The sequence below is a fragment of the Tenrec ecaudatus genome, chromosome 17 (genome assembly GCF_050624435.1).
Source record: "Tenrec ecaudatus isolate mTenEca1 chromosome 17, mTenEca1.hap1, whole genome shotgun sequence".
Taxonomy (NCBI): Eukaryota; Metazoa; Chordata; class Mammalia; order Afrosoricida; family Tenrecidae; genus Tenrec; species Tenrec ecaudatus.
Genome location: NC_134546.1, coordinates 2211899 through 2232818, shown reverse-complemented (window position 1 = coordinate 2232818; position 20920 = coordinate 2211899). Strand labels below are relative to the sequence as shown.

The following is a 20920-nucleotide window of genomic DNA, read 5'->3' as shown; positions in this document are numbered from 1 at the left end:
ATATAACCCAAGATGCTGATTGAATAATGCTAAGTAGGGATGGCAGAGATCCCAAAATCTGACAAGTTGAGATTATCGCTTGTACAAATTTAAATTCCAGTTGAGAGCATCTCACAGTTCCCAAGGGCCATCACGAACTCTACTAAAAAATGTTATTTATTCATGACTAAATAAGACAAAATTATTATTAGGGGGTTGGAGGGACAGAGGTGAGAGGTTATTAGAAGGATGAAACTAGCAATTTAGGGTAAAGATAACATTCAGAAGCCATTTTTTTCAGCTGCAACATGATTCGATAAATTTGTAATAGGAGGCTTTTGAAATTTTTACTAAATAGAGAGACCCTAACAAACGTTATAGAGTGGTATTCTAGAGTGATGAGACCAAAAAACGTCATTGTTCCAACAGTCCTTCTTGCTGAACTTTTGAAGATAAAGTTGATAAAAGAAAAAGAAAAGGAAAAAAAAGATCAAAGTACCCAAAGCTACATAAAAGATGTTTCTAAAACTAAATAGACACTTCCTGACTCCAGCTGTTGGCTTTCTGTTTCTTCCTAGAAACGTAAACATGGTTAGAATGACAAGTTATATATATGTAAAGGGTTTTTTGGGTTTTTTTGTGTGTGCATCTGTGTGTGGGGGTGTGTGTGTGTATTACAGGAGTGAGGCCAGGCTTTGCATTCTAGAAAACACCTGTATTAAATGACTAAGTCCTTTCTGGTTTCTAGAAAGAATTCTAAGGTTTAGCATTCATAATGAAAGATGGTTATCACAGGAGGATTCCATTAAACATACTCTTGGTTCTGTGAAGTAACATGAATTTGAATCGCATCAGTGCTTTGATGACTGGGCAAAGATAGATAGATAGATAGATAGATAGATAGATAGATAGATAGATAGATAGATAGATAGATCGTGGTTAGATTATGGTATGAGTAGTGGGGAGCCAGCCCCCAACCACTAATCACAGGTTCAGTAAGCACAATTGCATGGTTGAGATATATAAATATTATATTAAAGTCATCGAGAGCATAAGGGATAGAAAAGATATTGTAATAATGGGGTCAGACACATTTCATGGTAGCATTGCTCACCTCAACCCCGCTTGGTGGTTCACGTGGAGAGAGGGGGAAGGGAAGGAAAGCAAAGGGACAAGGAGGTGAAGGATGGGAGAGGAGAGGAGGAGCCAAGCAAGAGGGGCACCAGGAGAGATCTCTATTGCTAACCCAGGCCTATATACCTTGGGGCGTGCAAGCCCACTAATTACAGGTAAAGACATGCGTCACAGGAAGGGGCTATAGGGTAGGTTATACAGCAGTGAGAGGGGGTGGTCTAGGGACATACACACAATAGGAAGAGGAGGGATTGGGGGTATACATATGACAAGATGGGCGGATCCTAGATTTAGGAACCATTATCAGTAAGGTGTAAACCCCACCTACAGGAACCAAGCAAATAGTCCCAAGCTTCCGGAGAAATAGTTCATTGTCTACAGCAGGGGGGTGTGTGCAACAGGGGGGGGTGGGGTGGGGCATGGGGGGGCACCCAGTAGTCTGGTGACTGAATGCCTTCAGGGAGGATGTCTGTAAGCATCTGACCTTCCCCCACAAGCTTTCTTTCAGAAGCAGGCCCCGGAACTTTCTTGGAAGTGGCTGGCTGGGTTCAAACGGCAACCTTTCCATCTGCAGTCTAGCAAATAACTTTCTGCACCCTCCAGGAACTAGTGCCTGCTTAAAGTTTTGAGATCTTTGATGAATGTGAGTGGGCTTCAAAAAGGTCATGTAAATATGGAATTAAATGATAATGGAATTTTTCTACCAAAGTCTTGACGCATCCCCTCACACAAAACCATGGGAACAAGAAAGTCTAAAACAAAGAAACAAAACAAAAGATCCACAGGCTGAAGTATGGATGACAAGAAGCTAGTTCTTTCTGAAATGTTTTCTTTTATCCAAAATAATTCTTAACTTGCTCAACTCTAGTTGCAAGGTCATGTTGGAGCCTCAAAGGTTCCAAAAGCTAGTCCAAACAGATGGCCATGAGATCTCGTGGAAATTCTTGAACTTCATGATCTTCTTGCAGGCTTGGGACTCTCAGTTGTCAACAGGAGTGCCAGTCTTGGGACCATTTGAGACCCACTCACCCCCAAACCTGCCCAGCCCAAAAGGAGACCTTGGGGCAGAAAGCCTTCAATAAAAGGTGGGGCTAAAAGTCCTAGGATAAATGATCATTCTCCATGTGGCCTGTTGTAATCTAGAGTAAGTTCAGTACAAAGAAATTGACAGGCAGCCCTGCCCTCTTAGCAAAGAGGCTCCGACTAATCCTGCCATGCCAACAGCAATGCTAGGGAGCTGTGCTCTCTGGGACCACCTACGTGCTGTGCCTAAGCCTTCATTTCCGCAGTTGTCTTTAATAAATACGGAATACTAGCTAAAGACACTCTCCTGAGCGCTGGGTATGTAAGTGTAAGTATGACCTGGTCCTCATAGGGCTGTGTGGCCCCATCAGATAAACAGATACACCCACTGAAACCATGGCTGAGATACATCTAATGATCAAGGAAATACACATGGGGCTACTGTCATGTAGAAACATGGCTAACCCAATCTGTAAAGGTCAAAAAATGGGAGGGGTAATTTGCCCTCGAAAGCCAGATTTCAATCAACTAAAGTAGAGCATGATTATTATCCAGAAAATTATACTAATCCAACTCATAATGACCAGAACCTAGGACTGGAAATTGTTCATAAAGAAAATCAAAGGCAATCATTATAAGACATTACACAATATGGTGAAATGTTTATGATGCAATGTTGACCAAAAAGCAATGCACAAATCTCTTACAGATGCTAATGTATACACTCTAAAAAATAACATCATTGTGCCTATACTTAGATGTATGTTTATGACAAATATGGAGGAGGAAAAAGTATACAGAAAGTCTAAAAAGCTAACAAAAACTGCTAACAATTATTAGTATTTTTGTCTGTGTGCTATTATGTTTTTATCCTTACCACCTTAGCACGATTTTATTTTCTATTGTTCTCTGTTGGGTCTCCCAGCTGTGAAGCACAGGAGGAGAGCATGTATCGTGATAATAATGGATACAAGGGGGTACGGGGAATACAGGGGTCAGTGTGGGGGAGATCGGGAGGGAAAGGGGATTTCGGCAGTAACTCATGAAGACAGGAGCGGGGAGAGAGCACGAGGACGGATTGTGCTTGCATGAATTATCTTCAAGGCGATTTGACTGTGGAGGTGGGGGGATGCTGTAAAATTGATGTGGGGTGATTGTACAATTCTCCGTGATGTGACTAAATGACTGAACGATTAAATTATCTGATATGTAAATTACTTCCCAATAAAAATGTGGGGGAGAAATCAAGATTCCCTTATGATCTACTTAAATATTTTCTAGTTTTTAATATTTTCTGCTTTCTTTTTGATTGAGGGTTTACTTTGTTATTCTTGTTAGTTTTGTTTGTTTGTATGTTTGTGTTTTGATTTATATGAAATCCAGAATGTGCAAATCTATGGCGATAGTAACTGTGTTCATGGTTCCTTGGGGGCTATGGCCAGGGAGGTTGGGAGAAATAAGGAGCTAGTAATAATGATGAGTACAAGAAGGAAGAAAATGCTCTAAAATTTATGTAATGATGACTGTACATCTCTTCTTTATGTGATTGGACTATTGAATTGCATACTATGCTAATTGAATGCCAATAAAACTATTGGGGGGGATGCTAACAGTAATTACTCCTTAGAGAGTGGTAATATTTAACTAGTTTTTTAATCATTTTATTGGGGGCTCATGCAGCTCTTATCACAATCCATACATCCATCCATTATGTCAAGCACATTTGTACACTTGTTGCCATCATCATTCTCAAAACATTTGCTTTCTACTTGAGCCCTTGGCATCAGCTCCTCACTCTTTTACCCTTCTGCCTTTCCCTCCCTCATGAACCTTTGCTAATTTATCATTATTTTTTCATGTCATACACTGATCAATGTCTCCCTTCACCAACTTTTCAGTTGTACATCCCCCAGGGAGGGGGTCATATGTAAATCATTGTGATCAGTTCCCCTTTTCTCCCCCCACCTTCCCCCAACCCTCCTGGTATCGCTATTCTCATTACTGGCCCTGAGGGGTTTACCTGTCCTGGATTCCCTGTGTTTGCAGCTCTCATCTGTACCAGTGCACATGCTCTGGTCTAGCCAGGTTTGTAAGGTAGAACTGGGGTCATTATAGTGGGGGTGGAGGGGGAAACTTCAAAGAACTAGAGGAAAGCTGTATGTTTTATCAGTACTATACTGACCCTGACTGGCTCGTCTCTTTCTGTGACCCTCCTATGAGGGATGTCTAATTGTCTAAAGATGGGCTTTGTGTCTCCACTCTGTGCTCCCCTCATTCACAGTGATAGGATTGTTTGTTCTGGGTCCAAGGACACCTCATGATCATGATCACACATGTTCTCTTTGCAGCTGCCATTAAGCTGGCCCTCCTCGTGGCAACTGCCTCACGACAGCACAGACAGTCAGGGTCCACAGGACTGTCATCGGCTGACTTTCCAAAATAGCACAGCATCACAGCCTCCGCTGACAGACAGGTGGTCGCTGCGCATGAAATGGGCTGGCCAGGAATAAAACCCAAGTCTCCTGACTGGAAGGTGAGAACCACCTGTGAACCTCAAATGGTGAGAACTCTGCCCCTAAATCACTAATGTCCTCAATACAAAGCTGCCCGCGGTCCTCAGAGGGATTCCAGCTCATGGTGGCCCAAAGGACAAACAAGAAATGCGCCCTTGGGTTCACGAGAGTATAAATCTTTGGGGAAGCAAATTGCCTCATTTTCTCCTGAAGGTCTGCTAGGGCTTTGAACAGCCCACCTTGGAATTAATATCTCATGAAGCCACTGTCTGGGTAGACAGGTGAGTTTCTAGGGAATTCGTATGGACTGGGGGGGAAAGGCTTAGGATCTTGCAGGAGGGGTGACTATAGGTCACTTGCTCAAGGGTTGGAAGGCATGGCATTGAGGAGATAACCCGATAGAGGTGTCATCTCCGGAAGGAGCTCTAAAAGCAAAGCCAGGCTGACCAAGTGGAGCATCCATCCAAATGTGGAGAGAAGGTCTCCTAGAGGCAATCGGCTAAGCATCGGAACCAACAAGAGGCTTTCAAGTATAGGACAGGTGGAGAATTGTCTTTTGAAGCAATATGCATTTGGGGCATCAAGCTGCATAGAGAAAATTCTGCAACCTGGGCAGGAAGGGGTATGAACAAACAAAATCCCAGTCCTTGAGAAAGAAGAGAAAATCCATTTCCTTCTGACGCACTGGCTTCGCCCAAAAACTCCTGGAAAGCGAGCCTCACTGAAGATGTACTGTGTATTTGTGCTTAGATGATGATAGTGAAGATGGATTTCTTCCAGCTGAAGGAGGTGAGTGTGTACAAGAAGGACTGAGGGGTGGGATACTTGAAAGGGGTGGAGACAAGACAACTGGTCTTTCCCTTGGCTCTGCCACTAACTCGCCGTGTTAACATGGACAAGGAATCTAACTCCAAGTTTCATGAGCAAATTGGAGTCAATGGTTGCTAAGACCCCCTCTTGGTTTTCTTTTTCCTTTTAACCATGAAATAAGTTCCTCTGTGCTTAGATTAGATTGTAGAGTCCTTACTGACACTGCCATTTTTTCCAATTGACTTGAACAAATCCTACAACATTTTATAACATTCGGCCCTTTAAAAAATTAACTACAATTGAAGCATCTGATTGAACGGAGTTACTTTAAAAAAAAAAAAACTAAGACCAACCAATATCCTTGCAATATCTCACTTGTGGATATGTAAACTTTCAACCTCTTACCTTGAATAGATTTCTAAATGTGCCCTATTTATTCAGGAATAAAATCTGATGTGTCATATTTCTTATATTCTATCTGTTTGCAACACACTATAAATTCTAAGTAGAAAGAGTTTTTTTACCCAGTTATCTCACATTCTATATTGAAAAAGAAGTTAGTCAACACTAATTTATCAAAATAATGTATGCATTAAAATTCCTCTAAGTTCAGAAAGAAAATCATATCCATGTCATTTTAGGCTTTGGTTCCATGGGTACAGGATATGCTGCACTAAGGAAAAGATCGTAAATTAGCCTGATGCTCTTACATATTTTTCAAGTCTAGATTGTAACATATACAGAGTCATTATGATTTTGTTTCAAGATTTTTCCCTAAAATAATTTTTCCCCAAGGATGAAATTTCCACATTTATCTCGGGGAATGGGCATGGCGTGGCGAAACCAAGACTGGACTTTGTGCTCAAAAGTACGCCATGCATTTTGAAAGAAAGGATGCGGATGTTGGCTGATAGTTGCCAGCACTTCCTCGGGCTTCCCATTTGTGCTGTGAGCTCTCCGTTTCTTCAACGCTCTCTTCAAATGGCACGCTGGATTACAAACGATGGCCCTTAGCCAATGTGGCATTTCCATATTTACGCCAGCAGAGGAAATTTACAAGACATAATAGCGTACAATCTGAACAGTTAATAATAGCAATAAAACGGGAAGGGCATCCATTTAATTTTTTCTGTACAAACTATCAGAACATAACCTTATTCACATTAAAGAAAAGCATCTTCAATTTGATTTCACCTACACATCCCCCCATCTCTTTTCACCCATGTCTCAAATCTCTCATCACGTACGCCACCCACACCTTCACCAGACTAGAGAATCTACAGGTAATTACACCTGACATCTAAACAGAGCTTACAAAGACCCCGCTCCCAAAGATTCCCTCACTTCCCTGATAATTCCTCCAAAAAGAAAATGAAGAAGAGTTTGCTTGTCGCTCCTTCCTTTCATTTCACGCTCACCGGTCACCATCGAGTCAGCAAGAAGGCTCTTCCATCTCAATCCCAACAACGGTCCAGACCCCCCTCCCAGGCATTTTGGCGCTGCACCCACGGGTCTGGGGACCCTGGTGACTGTTCTGCTCCGCCAGAAGGTTGTTTCGTGGAGTGAACATCTAGGTAATCGGTGGTCGTTTTCAGCCCATATTGCGTTGAGTAACCAATAGATGCTGGAGAGAGGACTTGGTCGTCCACATCGGGATCTCCATAGCTCCGAGGAGACCAAGTATAATCAGTGCGCATCCGAGTTCTTGCTGCGGAAGTCGCCCTGCAGATAACGCGCCTGCTGCGCTGTAGCCGGCCCTCTCGTTCTCCTGCTGGGGAGGAATCAGACCGGTGTAAACTGCTGAAGCCTTGCTGGAGCCTGACTGCCTGACGGATGTCTGTTGGTTGGTGGTAGACACAGAAGGATGCGACTTGAATCTCTCTGGCTCTAGTGTTGACAGAGGTGTGATAAAATGGATTTGATTCCGCCCATCCTTCTTATAAAGGCTCCTCCGGAGGTCCTGATGTCGCCATAATGTATTCCAGACCTGGGCTGCTGCCTTCGCCACTTTCAGAGACCATGGTCTCCTCGGTCTGTGGTGACGTTGACCGGAGTTGGCCCTGGCTTTGGCGTCCTCCATGTTCTTGCCGGTGACCTCATGCGGAGCACAGCAGATGACCGCCATGGTCTCTTCCAAGAGGATGCTGGGGCCGTTCCCACCTGGGAGCCGGTGACCAGGCCTCGCACGGGCTGTGAGCTCCTTGCTGCGGACATCTAGCGCATATTCCTCAAGACAGTTGCCACGGAAAAACCGGCAATGTCGTAACCCATTCTTGGGAGTTCCACGAGGCTGGGGAACCGCCGCCCCGATGCTCGCTGCAGACTTCCAGTTGCCAGCAGAGAGGTTCTGGAGAGAGCCAGCAGAGCCTTCCAAGGCAGCTGGGTTCAAGCTTTCTGTGAGGAGAGTCAGATAGGGTTTCCCCACTGATGGATGCCCCAGCATCTCAACCCCCTTGGGGCCTTTGGCAGCCCTGGGAGAGGACCAACGCCATCCCCGTGATGCTCCTGTGGTGTCCTCTTCTTCTTTTTCCTCTTCCCCCAGCAGCAAGGCTCCGAGTCTTTGCTGGAAGACTCTTTTCCTAGTGAGTTATCCAATTCACTGAACCCCAGCAGCCGGGCCTGAGGGACTGCCACTTCCAGCCGACAGGACAGGTTGCTCAGTGTGAGCACATGGTTCTCCACTGTCCTACCGCTGTAATCAGATGTGTCCACCCGGCCCTCACAGGACCCCATTTGTTTCAGGGCTTCCTCCCCGCGGAGCCGAGGTTCCTCAGGCAGCCTGTCATCTTCTGCAGGACTAGTGAAGTCCGGAAGTTAATTTTAGGATCATCCAAAGAAGAGTTCTTCCATCCCAAATGTGGGAGGATCCCAGTGTTTGTTACGGTGGAGGGAACTTCACGAATGACTGTCATCTTCACAGCATCACATGAGGATCGGTTCCAAAGAACCCCTATAGCAAGCTCCCTCCCTCCCGCATCAACGGATCTTCTCAGCAGTCGCAACAAGGCAGGTACGCCACTGCTGTTTCATTCTCATCTGTAGACTTGCCCGAAACAAGGTTTCGGAGAGCACCGCAAGCTTTCTTCTGAGCTTCCAACACTCTGTGGTCCACAAGGTCAAGCAGCTGCTTGCCTCCCCTTAACCTACACGCCTCCATCTTCACCTTGTTGTCCCCGAGAAGCACAGGAGCTGCAGGTAGGCTGTGGCGTTCGCCCGCACCGATGGGAACTGGTGCTGCAGCGCGTGGATGACTTCAGGTAACTGGGGATCTCGCCGGGGAGTTTGCCTGGAGTTTGTCTTTCTGAACACTGTCTATTGATGGGGATCTCGTGGCACCAGCACCAGCCTGTTATAAGTGCATGCCTGCTCGGCCTGTAGGGCTCTGGGAAGGCAGCTGTTGAGTTTAGAGCATCATTATTTCTTTGGCGCACAACGGTACTTCGTTGGCTGGACGTCCTGGGTAGATTTCCAAGCCCTGAGCCTGTGCGATGCAAGGCTGTCTGCGATTCTTGGAGCTGCACGGGTCCATGGTTTGGGCTGCAGGACGCTGGGCTGGGATAGGCACACCAGTCATAGACAGGAGTGATGTGCAAGTCGGGAGACACAGGTGGACCAAGTCCTTGCCCCTGCTGGCTGTGCTGACAAGCATGTGAACTCCATAGCCCGTCGGGCTGTCCGGCCAAGAGGACACCATCCTCTCATATATGTGCTGCTGCGGTCCCAATGGGTCCATGTCATAAACACTTTGCGGTGAAGGTCCCAGGTGCTGTGGTCCGGCGGTCACCCCGGAGCGTTTGGGGGATGATGACCCCACCTGGCTTTGGGCTGGGGCAGTTACTTGAGTCTGCAAGCGTCAGGGTTAGTGGGGACCCCACTCTGGCGGTGGTTTGGTACTGAGGGGGATTGGAGGTCTACCATGAGGTGACCTCGTTGTACAGCAGTTGGGGAGCCAGGTCTCTGTGTGAGAATGGAGAGGCTACCCACTGAGCAGGTAAGGTTGTGGAGGAAGATGCAGTGGGGTTCAGCGGTCGGGAGTCAGTCACTGATGGAGAGCCAAATCCACTAGCCAGAGAAGTTCTCATTGACCCCTTGAAGCAGACACACCTGTGCTGATGACATAAGGAGACTGCTGTAGATGGAACTGAACCCCCTCTTCTCATGACTCTGATTGACTGCTGATGACTGAACCAGAGTTTGTCCTTCGGCTCTTGAATTCCTCAACAAATGGTGATTAGCCGATGCTAGGGAAGACTGCTGCTGCCCCTTACCTGCCTTGCTCACCTCTGGCTTCGTGAAAGCCCCTGCTTCCTGGTATCCTCTGTTGGAGGAGAGTTCATTTGTGTTGAACTTCTTGAGTGGCCCAATGACCCCTCACACTCATGAAGAGATAGACAGATGTCTGCTCCACAGAGCAGAAGGGCCCTGCTCTGGCTCTGCCCAGATGAGACGGGTGCTGGGATGAGCTGGGTCAGAACCTCTAGGCTTGCTTACACCAGTATTTGGCATATCTGTTGTTCTCCTAGGAAATGATTGCTCCTTCACGGAGGCTAGAATGGTGGTGGCTGTGGTGTCGGGCTCCACGCCTGGGCAGGGGGTGGTGTGGGGTAGTGGGGGGGGGGGGTAGGGTTAGGTAGCTTCCTGGTGAGTCTGTGGTTGCCCCTCCTCCACCAAAGAGCCCTGCTCAGGAGCTGGCATTCCTCCCTATAAAACTATCCTGAGAATTAAATGTGGCAACACCTGGAAGTACCTCATCCTCAAAGAATCTATTCTTCACTGTGTTTCTGAATTGCTTTCCAGGTTAGGCAGTAGTTGTGGTTGCTCCGGGAATCAGGGACATCGGCTCTGAGGGGGTAGACTCTGAGGGGTCACCTCTGCAGCACCCGAAAAACTGAAAAAGTGCCAGGGCCGAACAGCTGCCAGCCCCTTCCGCCCTCACTGGCCCCCTCCCCAGGAGCGGTTCTCCGACCAGCCCCATCGGCAGCCAACTTGCCCCACTACCTGGTGCCCATGTTGCTGCCTCCACGAGGACAGTCCCAGTGCCCCCTCCACTGCCCAGAGGCTGATGCTGCCGCCCACCCAGCTGCCAGCCCTAAAACAATTATCTTTAAAATTTCAAAGAGATTTTAACAACTATTTTATTATCTGTAAGCAGTATACAAGACACACATTTAAGTATTCACAAAAAGGCAGATGAGTAATATTTTCATTAAAGTTGTTTATCTTTTGTTTTTAAGTTATTAAAGGTTTACTTATGTAGTAGATATATGTCTCGGTTGAATATGATTCCCAATATTTTCTCCCAATCTACAGGTTGTCTCTTGACTATTTTGACAAATCCCTTTGATAAATAAAAGTCCTTGATTTTATAAGACCTAATTTATGTTTTTTCTTGCTTGTACTCGTATTATGACCCAATGAAAAATGAGCAAAGGACCTGAACAGATACTTCAACAAGGAAGATGTTTAAATTACCAATGACCACATTAAAAAATGCTCAACATCATGCTCTAAGACCCACCATCACCGTGTCAATTCTGACTCACAGTGACACTAAAGAACAGAATAAGACTTCCCCATAGGCTCTCCACAGAGCCTCTGCTGGGGCCAAACTGCCAGCCTTTTTATTAGGAATGAATTGCTTTAACCATTGCATCACCAGGACTTCTTCATCAACTGTTAGAGAGTTGAATTTGATGGATGTCAAAATCACAATGAGATATATCAGTTCACACAGACTGGAATGGCTAAGATTAATAATAATACATTTTGCTGAGGATGTGTTGGATTTGAACCCTTGTCCATTCATTACTGGCAGGCATGTGACATGGAAGAGTTGCGGATGATTGCTGAAGACAAATGGGTGCATAAGCAAATGTGGTGAAGAAAGCTCACAGTGCCCGGCTATCAAAAGATATAGCATCTGGGGTGTTAAAGGCTTGAAGATAAACAAGCAGCCATCTAGCTGAGAATCATCAAAGCCCACATGGAAGAAACACACCAGCCTGTCTGACCACAAGGTGCAGAAGGGACCAGTTATCAGACATCAAAGAACTAAAAATCAGATCAATGGGTGCCTACCTCCCTGATACGATCAATGAAGATAAACGTGTGCATAAGCAAATGTGGTGAAGAAAGCTGATGGTGCCCAGTTATCAAAATATATAGCATCTGGGGTCTGAAAGGCTCAAAGATAAACAAGTGGCCATCTAGTTCAGAAGCAACAAAGCCCACACGGAAGAAACACACCAGCCTGTGTGACCACGCGCTATCGAAGGGATCAGGTATCAAGCATCAAGGAATAAAAAATCATGTCACTGAAAATGTGGATGAGTGCAGAGTGGAGACACAAGCCCATTGGTAGCCAACTGGACACCCCCTTACTGAAGGGTTGTGGGGAGGAGATGAGCCAGTCAGGGTGCAGTGTAGCAACGATGAAACATGTAACTTTCCTCTAGTTCTTAAATGCTTCCTACCCGCCCCCCACTATCATGATCCCAATTCTACCTTATAAATCTGGCTAGACCAGAGGATGTACATAGGTACAAATAAAAACTGGAAATACAGGGAATCCAGGACAGATGACTCCTTCAGGACCAGTGGTGAGAGTGGCGATGCCTGGAGGGTGGAGAGAATATGGGGTAGAAAGGGGGAACTGATTACAAGACTCTACGTATAGCCTCCTCCCTGGGGGATGGACAGCAGAGAAGAATGCGGGGGGAGACATCGGACAGTGTAACATATGACAAAATAATAATCATTTATGAATGGTGAAGGGTTCATGAGGTAGGTGGGAATAGGGAGGGAGGGGGAAATGAGCAGCAGATATTAAGGGCTCAAGTAGAAGGCAAATGTTTTAAGAATGATGATGGCAACAAATGTACATATGTTCTTGACACAATGGATGGATGGATGGATTGTGATAAGAATTGTATGAGCCCCCAATGAAATGATTTTTTTAAAGAGTTGTTGTGGAAAAGCATTTGAAAGTCTCTCAAAAAGTTCAACAAAGAGTTACCATGACTCAACAATTCTGCTCCTAGGTCTGTACCCAACCGACTTGAGAGTAGCAACTTAACAGGTAAGTGTTCCTCAATGTTCATTGCAGCACTATCCTCAATTGCCAAAAGGTGTAACAACCTAACTGTCCATCAGGGAATGAATGGATGAAGAAACATCATGTGGTCCAGACGTGTGATGGAGTACTAGACGTGTGATGCAGACACAGAGAGAAACATGAATGAGAACAATGAACTCCTGAGCTGAGCTATAGCATGGGATGAACAACAAACTCACATGCTCAGTGAAGTCAGTCCCCAAAAGGAAATTGGACTCACTGCCATCAAGGCAATTCTGACTCGTGGCGACGCTGTAAGACAGGATAGAACTGTCCCTATGGGTTTCTGCGACTGTAACCCTTTCTGGGAGTAGAAAGCCTCCTCGTTCTTCTGCAAAGAGGATGGTGGTTTCCCACTGCTGACCTCATAATTCATAGCCCAACGAGGAACCACTACGCCACCAGGACTCCAGGTCAACCACAGGAGGGCAGATATGGTATGATCTCACTTACATACAATGAGTTTATTAGACCCCAGTTTACTAGTAGTTAGCAGGGGAGGGTGGGGAAGAGGAAGGGGGAACTATTGTTTAGAAAACAATGAGCTAAGGGTTATGGAGATGGTTGACCAAGATTCATGGAATTCAGATTATTAAACTGAACACCTAAAATCTGTTGAATGGGCAGGTGTTGTTTTGGAGCTCTGGCTTTACAATAGTGAAAAGAAGGACATATAAATCTAATAAGGTAAAGCATAGTTTGTAAAGAGAACATGGAAACTCTAAAAGTCAACAAAAGTTATGGAACAGTGGAGCATGGAAAACTTTGAAAGTCAACAAAAGCTATGGAAAGGTTTCAAGTTGGCAAAGTGGATGAGTGGTGACCCAGATCCTTAAATTACACACTCAGATAAAATGACTAATTCTCAAAGGGTCTTATTTTTCATTTCATGCTCCATAATGCAATCATCTTGAAACCCCACCAGCCCTGATTAACCAAATGAAGTTTCCGGAAAAGCAAAGTTTGCAAAGAGGAGGGAGGAGCTGGTCACCGACAACGAAACACAGCCCTCCATCTGTGCCCGCCTCGGAAGCTGCTCTGTGAGATGGGCGGGATCCCCAGGTAGTTAGCCCTCCTGTGTGCGTTTTTAAGGCAATGGGTTTACATCACACATTTTCTCGCTCCAAGGAAATCCTAATTACTGGTTCAAGTCACTCCTGATTGATTTCCTTTTCATCCATCCAAGGGATTCTCCACTCTATGATGAAATCAAACCTCCAATAACATTCCCAAAATATCAGAGTAATTTACAAGCTCCAAATGACCGAAGATTTGTCCATGTTTGCTTAGCATTCAGAAAAAGAGTTTCCACCAAATATATCCCAAAGAAGAATGGTTCTGGCACTCTATCACCAAAAATAAACAAGAAACCAATGAAGGTCATATAGTGAGGGAGTACCTGAATGTACTTCCATCAGGCCCCTTCTCAAGCACAAGCCATCTGTCCCTGGGCTAAGGGGAAGGATGGAGGAGAGCTTCTACTTCAATGAGAAACTCGATGGCGACAGTATCTTTTGTGCACAGGTTTATAATGATTTATGTGTGTTTGGTGGGAGTCCTGGTGCATCATGGGTAAGAAGTCAGGCTGTGAACAACAAGGTCAGCAGTTAGAAACCACTGGCTCCTCCAAGGGAGAAAGATGTGGCTTTCTACTCCCTAAGCAGTGACCGTCTCATAAATCCGCAGAGGCAGCTCGACTCCATCCTACAGTCTCCTTATGAGCTGGAGTCGACTTGATGGCAGTGAGTTTGGGGGGTGAGTGCATGCGTGCATGCATGCAAGCACACTTTGAAAAATCAGTCAAAAGCTCGGTTAAATTCATCCTTTCTTTTGGTCTGATATGGATTCCATCCAGTGAATGATGAAAGGCCCCAAGAGAGTCCAAAACGTGTAGCACTGAGCAGAACATAAGGAGTCATTTCTACCAAGTGCACACAACTTGTTTCAGAACCCCATCTGTGTGCTTCTGTGGAGAGTCATGGTACACTCAGCTATCTAAAACTATTGAGTTTCTAGGCATCAATAGGAAGTTGTTCTGGAATATAAATAATCAGCGTAATTCTTTCAATAGTGCATACAGACTTATCAGTGGTCAGTGATGAATTCATATTGCGTCATCAAGAATGCTGGTACTTAACAAATAAACTCTGTATGTGAACGAAAGGTGGTGGTTTTCTTCTGTCAGCTCTGGCTCCAGCCTTGTCTTCTTTCAACAGCTTCAAAAGAGAGTAGTTACAAGCCTAAGGTCCCAAATGTTGCCTGGAGCTTAGCCAAGGTGACCAGAAACTGTAGGTCAATTCTGCAATTCATAGCATGGTCTCCAGCATGCCAGGGATTCCCTGGGTCCCTGGGGGCCACAGCTGGTCACCACTTCAATCAGTCCCTCTCAGAACTGAACTGCACTATAGGGTCACTCCTGGCTCAGATACACATGCTACAGGAAACAAAGACTTCATGCACAATTCATGGTCATGGATATCGGAATCTCATCTGAAACTCAATTTGGGGGCACCAAGCAGTTCCTGAAAAGCTCAGGTTCCCCTAAGTTCATAGAAATCTAACAAGGGGAATTAAGTACAGTCCCTGATTGCAGCCTGCTTAGTCTCTATCCAGTTTGAGTCTCTTAGCTGCAGTGCATTGAAGTAATCATCTCTGCCTCCGCCCTTTCCCAAAATTCAACTGATGCGGAGGAGCTTAGAGAAACATTTTGAGCAGGAGATCTGGCACCAGACTGGCTGCTTCAGAGCCCCCACTGTGCCGCTCATTAGTATGCGCCTTGGATCCAGTACCTCCACTGCTCTGTGCCTCAATTTGCTTTCTAGTAAAATATGGGCAATAATAGTGCCATTCATTTAGCACACATAAAATGCTTACTGCAGTTTCTGGCTATGTAAGTGTAAATTACTATTTAATATAAGTAAGGAAATATAATTCCAAAAGCCACTTGAAATTCAAAAAGATCTCTCTGAGCCACTTCCCCCCAAATACTTTCATTGCAGAATACTGCTCTGTATGAAGTCACGTGTTACCATGACTGTAGCAGGAAAAGTGTCCAGACTGTGTTTTTTATAAATATCCCACAACCAAAGATGGTTACAAGCGTAAAAGAAAAAAAAATTCCAACAATAGCTTTTTTTAAAATCCTATCAAACAGTAAGTCTGAGTCACTAAGCTCATACACAGACTAATGAGTGGCTGGCCTCCACGGCCAATTACCTTAACAACACCGATAGTTCTGTGCCAGAGCTCTATGAAGGATTTCTAGGTGTGTTCCTATATTTAATCCTCATAAAAACTCTATAAGAACTTTTATTAACTTCATTTTACATATGAGGAGACTGAGGCCCAAGGAGACATTACTGCTGAATGGCACCGTCAGGTCTTGAGCCCAAACCTTCCAACCCCAAACCCCATGCTACTCTGATTCCTCACTAGGGTAGAGGGAAGGGTTATTTTAGAGCATGTCTGTCATTCCTGAAACAATTCCATAGCTATAGGAGATTTGGGCTACAAGCCCAAACATAAAAGTATAAGGAAAATAAGTTTCGTTGTAATAATATGGATTAGGGAGTAGCTGGGTAGTCTTGGTGACAAGGAATGATTCCTCTCCCAGTAAGAAAAACATGGAGCTGTGGGTCAGTGCTGTTGGTAAGCCCAGGTGCATCAGTGCAATGGAAGCGACCAAAGAAGGCTCCAACACTGCAGGTCACCAGGCCGAACGGCCAAGTTCGGATCTAGGAAGTCTTGCTAAGTTAGCACTGGGAGAAAGATGAGCCTGTCTGCTCCCCGAAAGACTTACAGTCTCTAAAACTCTATAAAGGTTCACATGAGTCCAAGTCAACTTGATAGCAGTAGATGTGGACTTGAGGCTTACAATATCATCACTGTAGGTAAGTGCTGTTATACAGGACACCAGATGTACAAATATGATTCAAAGAAATGGAGTGACTGCTACAGCTACCCAGCTATTAGTAGACAACGTTCAGATAAGAACTCCTGACTCCATGCCATATTTTTTACAACACAACTTTAAGGTGGCCAAGTATCCCAGATTGTCTAAGACTAAGGAGTTTGTTAAGAAATCAGACTTCTCAGATACCAAGGGCTCAAGTAGAAAGAAAATGTTTTGAAAATGATGAGGGCAACAAATGTGCAAATGTGCTTGACATAATGGGTGGATGGAAGGATTGTGATAAAAGTTGTGTGAGTCCCCAATAAAATTATTTTTTTTAAAAAGAAAGAAAAGCAAAAATGAAATCCCCAAAGTCACTGCTATCTACAGGAGTAGAAGCTTTATCTTTCTCCCAAGGAGCCACCACCAGTAGCAGCCCAACACATGGTCCACGATGCCAGCAGGACTCCTCAGCTCCTAGCAGCTGTGAACAAGCCCTGACGTTCCCAGGTTTACACACGAATCTGTTTCCGTCAGCGGTCCTCGGGTTCCTCCTGTGTCTCTGCTCTTGTCTATCAAACTCAGAAGGACCCACCCTACATTGCTCATACATAGCCTTAATTGGTTTTATAACTTAACTGATTGAATAATGGAAGGAAATGAAATTACATTAGATTTGGTGACATCCACAAATTTGGGGTCAGGATGCCATGACATGCTTTGGGAGGGATTCAATTCAATTAATCTATGCGCTTTAATGCTTTTCTCATTAAAAATTCCCTGAAAATTATTCAAAGCCCTCAGGACCCACGAAACACCCAAACAAAGTCCACTGCTGTTGTGTCCACTGTGACTCATAGTAACTTCGTAGCACAGAGTAGAACTGCCCCATAGCGTGTCCAAGGCCTCGCATTCTTTTTTCTTTTTTATTGACTTCATATTCTTATGGAAGCATCTCACCATATCTTTCCAAAGTACATGAGGCAAGAAGTCTTGCTATGCTCACTGCTAAGACAATTCTGGGTGCACTCCTCGCAGAACAGATTTATTTGTTCTTTGGACAGTTCGTGGTACTTTCAACACCATAATTCATATGTGTCCATTCTTCTCCAGTTTTTGATATTCATGGATGCCAGGGATACAGAGAAAGGCTTCCATCTCTCTAACTTGCCGTCTCTGGTTTTGATCTGGTCGTCTAGGAGGGGAGAGCAGGTCCCGTGTCTCTGTTCCCTCCACCTCTACTCTGGAGATCGGAGGGAACCCTTCACGTTGTGCAGGTTGTGCAGGTTGCCTCCTTCAAGAAAGGATGCGCCTTTGGCGGCTTCCTTCTTTAGAAGATGTCTTCTTGAGAAGTGCTTCTGTAGAGGCTGCCTTGGATGTAAGCTGGGGGAGCTATCTCCAGAGTTGGGGATTTCCGAGATAACCACAATCTATGGGTAATGTTTTGGTGAGTTGTTCCTCTCTCCAGATGCCTGGAATTCCACCATTAGCAAGGAACGTGAAGGTCATGAAGGTCCAATGGTTCACTTTGAATATCTTCTAGTGATCCCTAGCAAGTGAACCAGTGGAGAGAGGCAGCCCATGAGAAAGGGGGTCTTTTAAAGAAGGCTCTAGAAATCAAAAACAAAGGCCGGCTTCACAGTTTTGTTCATGTGAGTTCTACTGGGCCCCTGGCGACACCTTGTACATAATGGGCTCACAAACCGATTTTAAGTTAATAGACGAAAGAATGCTCTGTTCTCCATCTGATAAAGGAGATCATCCTCTAACCAAGAAATATCGGAAAGAATAGCAGGATTCTATGAATGCCGCTGACATATATATATATATATGTTATATTATATATATATATTATATTCACATATAACAGATCTTCCTCCTCTCCTCAGCAAGCAAGCCACAAGGAAGCTCCTCAGCAGCAGCCAAGGTTGATATCGAACTGTGGACCCTAACAACCACACATGCCATGTTCAACTGGTCTTTCCGGGCTTCCGAAAAAGTTAAGCCCTGCGGGAGTCCAGGCGCTGGAGAACTGGGGGTGAGCGAGTAGCCAGGGCGGGCGGGAAGGAGGGGGTGCAGACCCAGCTGCGCTTTCCGCTGTGCCGCCCCGCTCGCTGGCTGCACTTGGCTTGGGCCTTACGCCTCGCTCCACTCCCTCCTCCTCCGCCCCCCAGAGCCCTTCCCCTTCCCTCCCTTTCTCCTCCCCCTCCTGCCGCCGCTGCAACTGCTGCCAGAGCTCACCAGTTCAGACCCACGCGGGCAGCTCTCCCGTGCAAGCACACTCCCCTGGCTGCCCGGACCGCAGCGCAGCCCGGCCACCCAGGTACCAGGCCTCCGCGCAGAGGGCGCCCCAAGCTGTGCGCCCAGCTCCCCGGAATCTGCACCCTAGGGCGGTGGGGATTGGGGTGGGCCGGTACCTCCACCTGGAGGAGTCCAGAATCTCTCGTACTCCAGAACTGGGACCCGCCCTGGAATGTGCAGGGTCCCTGGCCAAGAGGGAGGGAGAGGGGAGCCGTCTGGGAACGCGACCTGTCACCGAGTGAGAACGCCCAGGTGACATCCGTTGGGGTGGGCGGGAGCGGGAGCCGGGTACCCACTGACTCGGCTTTGGCCACCAGCGTGGGCTAGAAAGTTTCGGGGGACCAAGATGTAAGACGCACCTGGTCTTGGCAAACCCCAGGAGCTGGTTAGAAGCTGGAGCACGGAGCACCTCGCCCGCGGGGGATGGAGGGGTGGGGGGTGGCCTCCCGTAAACCTCGGTCCAGAAAGAGGGACCGGAGCCGCTCCCCTGCAGGCCAGCTGCGCAGCCGCTGCAGCCCCCCAGCAGAGGTAGCCTGGCGGCCAGCGGGCGGAACTGGGGCTGAAAAGAATCAGCCATTTGGAGCTAGCTACTTTCCCAAACAACCTGGGTTTTTGGTTTTGTGGTTAAAACAACCCCGCGCTCGGAGGACAGCGTGGACGAGTCCCTAGGGGAGTTTGTGCTGGGGGCTGCGGGTGAGCTTCGGGGGGAGGACAGAATTCCGCTAAAACTGGGAAGAGATCCGTTTGGGTGTTTGAACAAAAGTTTGTGACCGCGGTGGCGCAGGCTGGTGGGCAGGTAAGTTGCTGGGCCCGGCCGAGCATGCACGGGCTGCAGGGGGGGGTCCCGCGGGTCGGAGGCGGTGGGCGTTCCGCGGCGCCGCATCCTCTGCTGGGGGCGGGCGGGGGGGGGGGACGCTCGCACCATCTTTGGAATCCTTTACTTTTTAGCCGATCTTTAGAGCCCGCTGTGAAGGTGCGGTAGAAAGGGCCCCCTGGCAGTCCTTTGTATACACTCCTTGCCGCCGGGTGGAGTAAAATGCAGAAATGCAATTCTGCAGCGTGTGACGGGTCGCCTGCTCTGTCGGGAAGAGTGCCGAGGGGGAGGGCACGGCTTGCTTCCAACTAAAGTTTTGTCATCCCGCCCCCCTCCCCCGCCCCCACCCCCACGCACATACACCCCTGTGGGAGACTAAGCCTGGGTTTGCCCTGTGGTTCCTTTGAGATTCACAATGTTGAGGACCCCTTTCCTGATCCTGCTGACTCTGGCGTGGGCCCATTCACAGGACGCGGAAGAAACCATCACGTACACGGTAAGGGGTGATGGAATCTGAGATAGGAGCGGTGCGAGGGGGCGGCGGGAGGGAGCGGGATTTTGTGACACTGCAGAGACATTGCCCCCACCCCCACCCCTGCCAGTGTCTGTGGGCTGGACTCTGATCCAACCATGCTGGAGCAAGGACCTGTTTAGAATTAGTTGTCAAAAGTTCATTTAGCTCCCCAGTTGAGACAGGGACCAGAATGGAATACTTGGTGTCAGAAAGGAAGCCCTTTGAAAACTAAAAGCAAACTAAGCTGCATGTTCCCAGTCCTCGCCACAAACCCACGACGGATCCGAGAACTCGGGCCGCCCGGGTGCCTGCAGATGGAGTCGGAACAACGTCCAGTAAACCAGCAGGCTGCCCCGGTCCCATTTGTGCCCGGGAGTCTTTGCCTGGATGTGGCTTTCTTCAACATGCGCGGGCTGCACGTTCGACCATAGTGTGGCTGCTGAACTCTGCAGATGTCCCTCGAATAGACTCTGTGTGACCAGGTAGCAGCTCCTGCGCAGGTGGTTCAAAAACGCCCGTGCGCGCGTGTGTGTGTGTGTGTGTGTGTGTGTGTGTTTTACTCCTGCATTTTCTACGTAGCCCATGTGACATTTCCAAGGAAAATTGGATCAACTCATTCACGGTTGGGCAAAGCCATGTTGAGTAAAGTATTAGGCAATGTCACCTGACCCTTCCTGGGGGGGGGGGGGAGACCGGCTGGGTGGGCAGCCTGGGGCCAGAAGTTCCCTCAAAGCTGCTGGCTCAGGTCTGTTTGCAGCGTGGTTTGCGTTTTCCAGTTTCTAATCAGTGTGGTGAGGTGAATGACATTTCTCCCACATCAGAAGAT

At 47.0% G+C, this 20920-nt stretch overlaps 1 protein-coding gene and 1 pseudogene across 3 annotated transcripts in view; one reads left to right on the top strand and one right to left on the bottom strand.

Annotated features, from left to right (window-relative positions):
* Window positions 1–6913: 6913 nt before the first annotated feature.
* On the bottom strand, window positions 6914–10154 carry LOC142430995 (plakophilin-4 pseudogene; annotated as a pseudogene).
* An 8216-nt stretch (window positions 10155–18370) lies between these two features.
* The window catches only part of EFEMP1 (EGF containing fibulin extracellular matrix protein 1), a 74645-nt gene continuing 72095 nt past the window's right edge, over window positions 18371–20920 (top strand). Inside the window, exons 1-2 of one of the 3 annotated variants that reach the window (XM_075535726.1) lie at window positions 18371–18503; window positions 19989–20076. In XM_075535726.1, coding sequence (XP_075391841.1) covers window positions 18427–18503; window positions 19989–20076 — 165 coding nt within the window. In that variant the 5' untranslated portion in view covers window positions 18371–18426. Of the gene's footprint in view, window positions 18504–18648; window positions 18789–19437; window positions 19563–19988; window positions 20077–20920 lie in introns of those variants that run through there. The other 2 variants (XM_075535727.1, XM_075535728.1) reach the window with 2 other exon arrangements.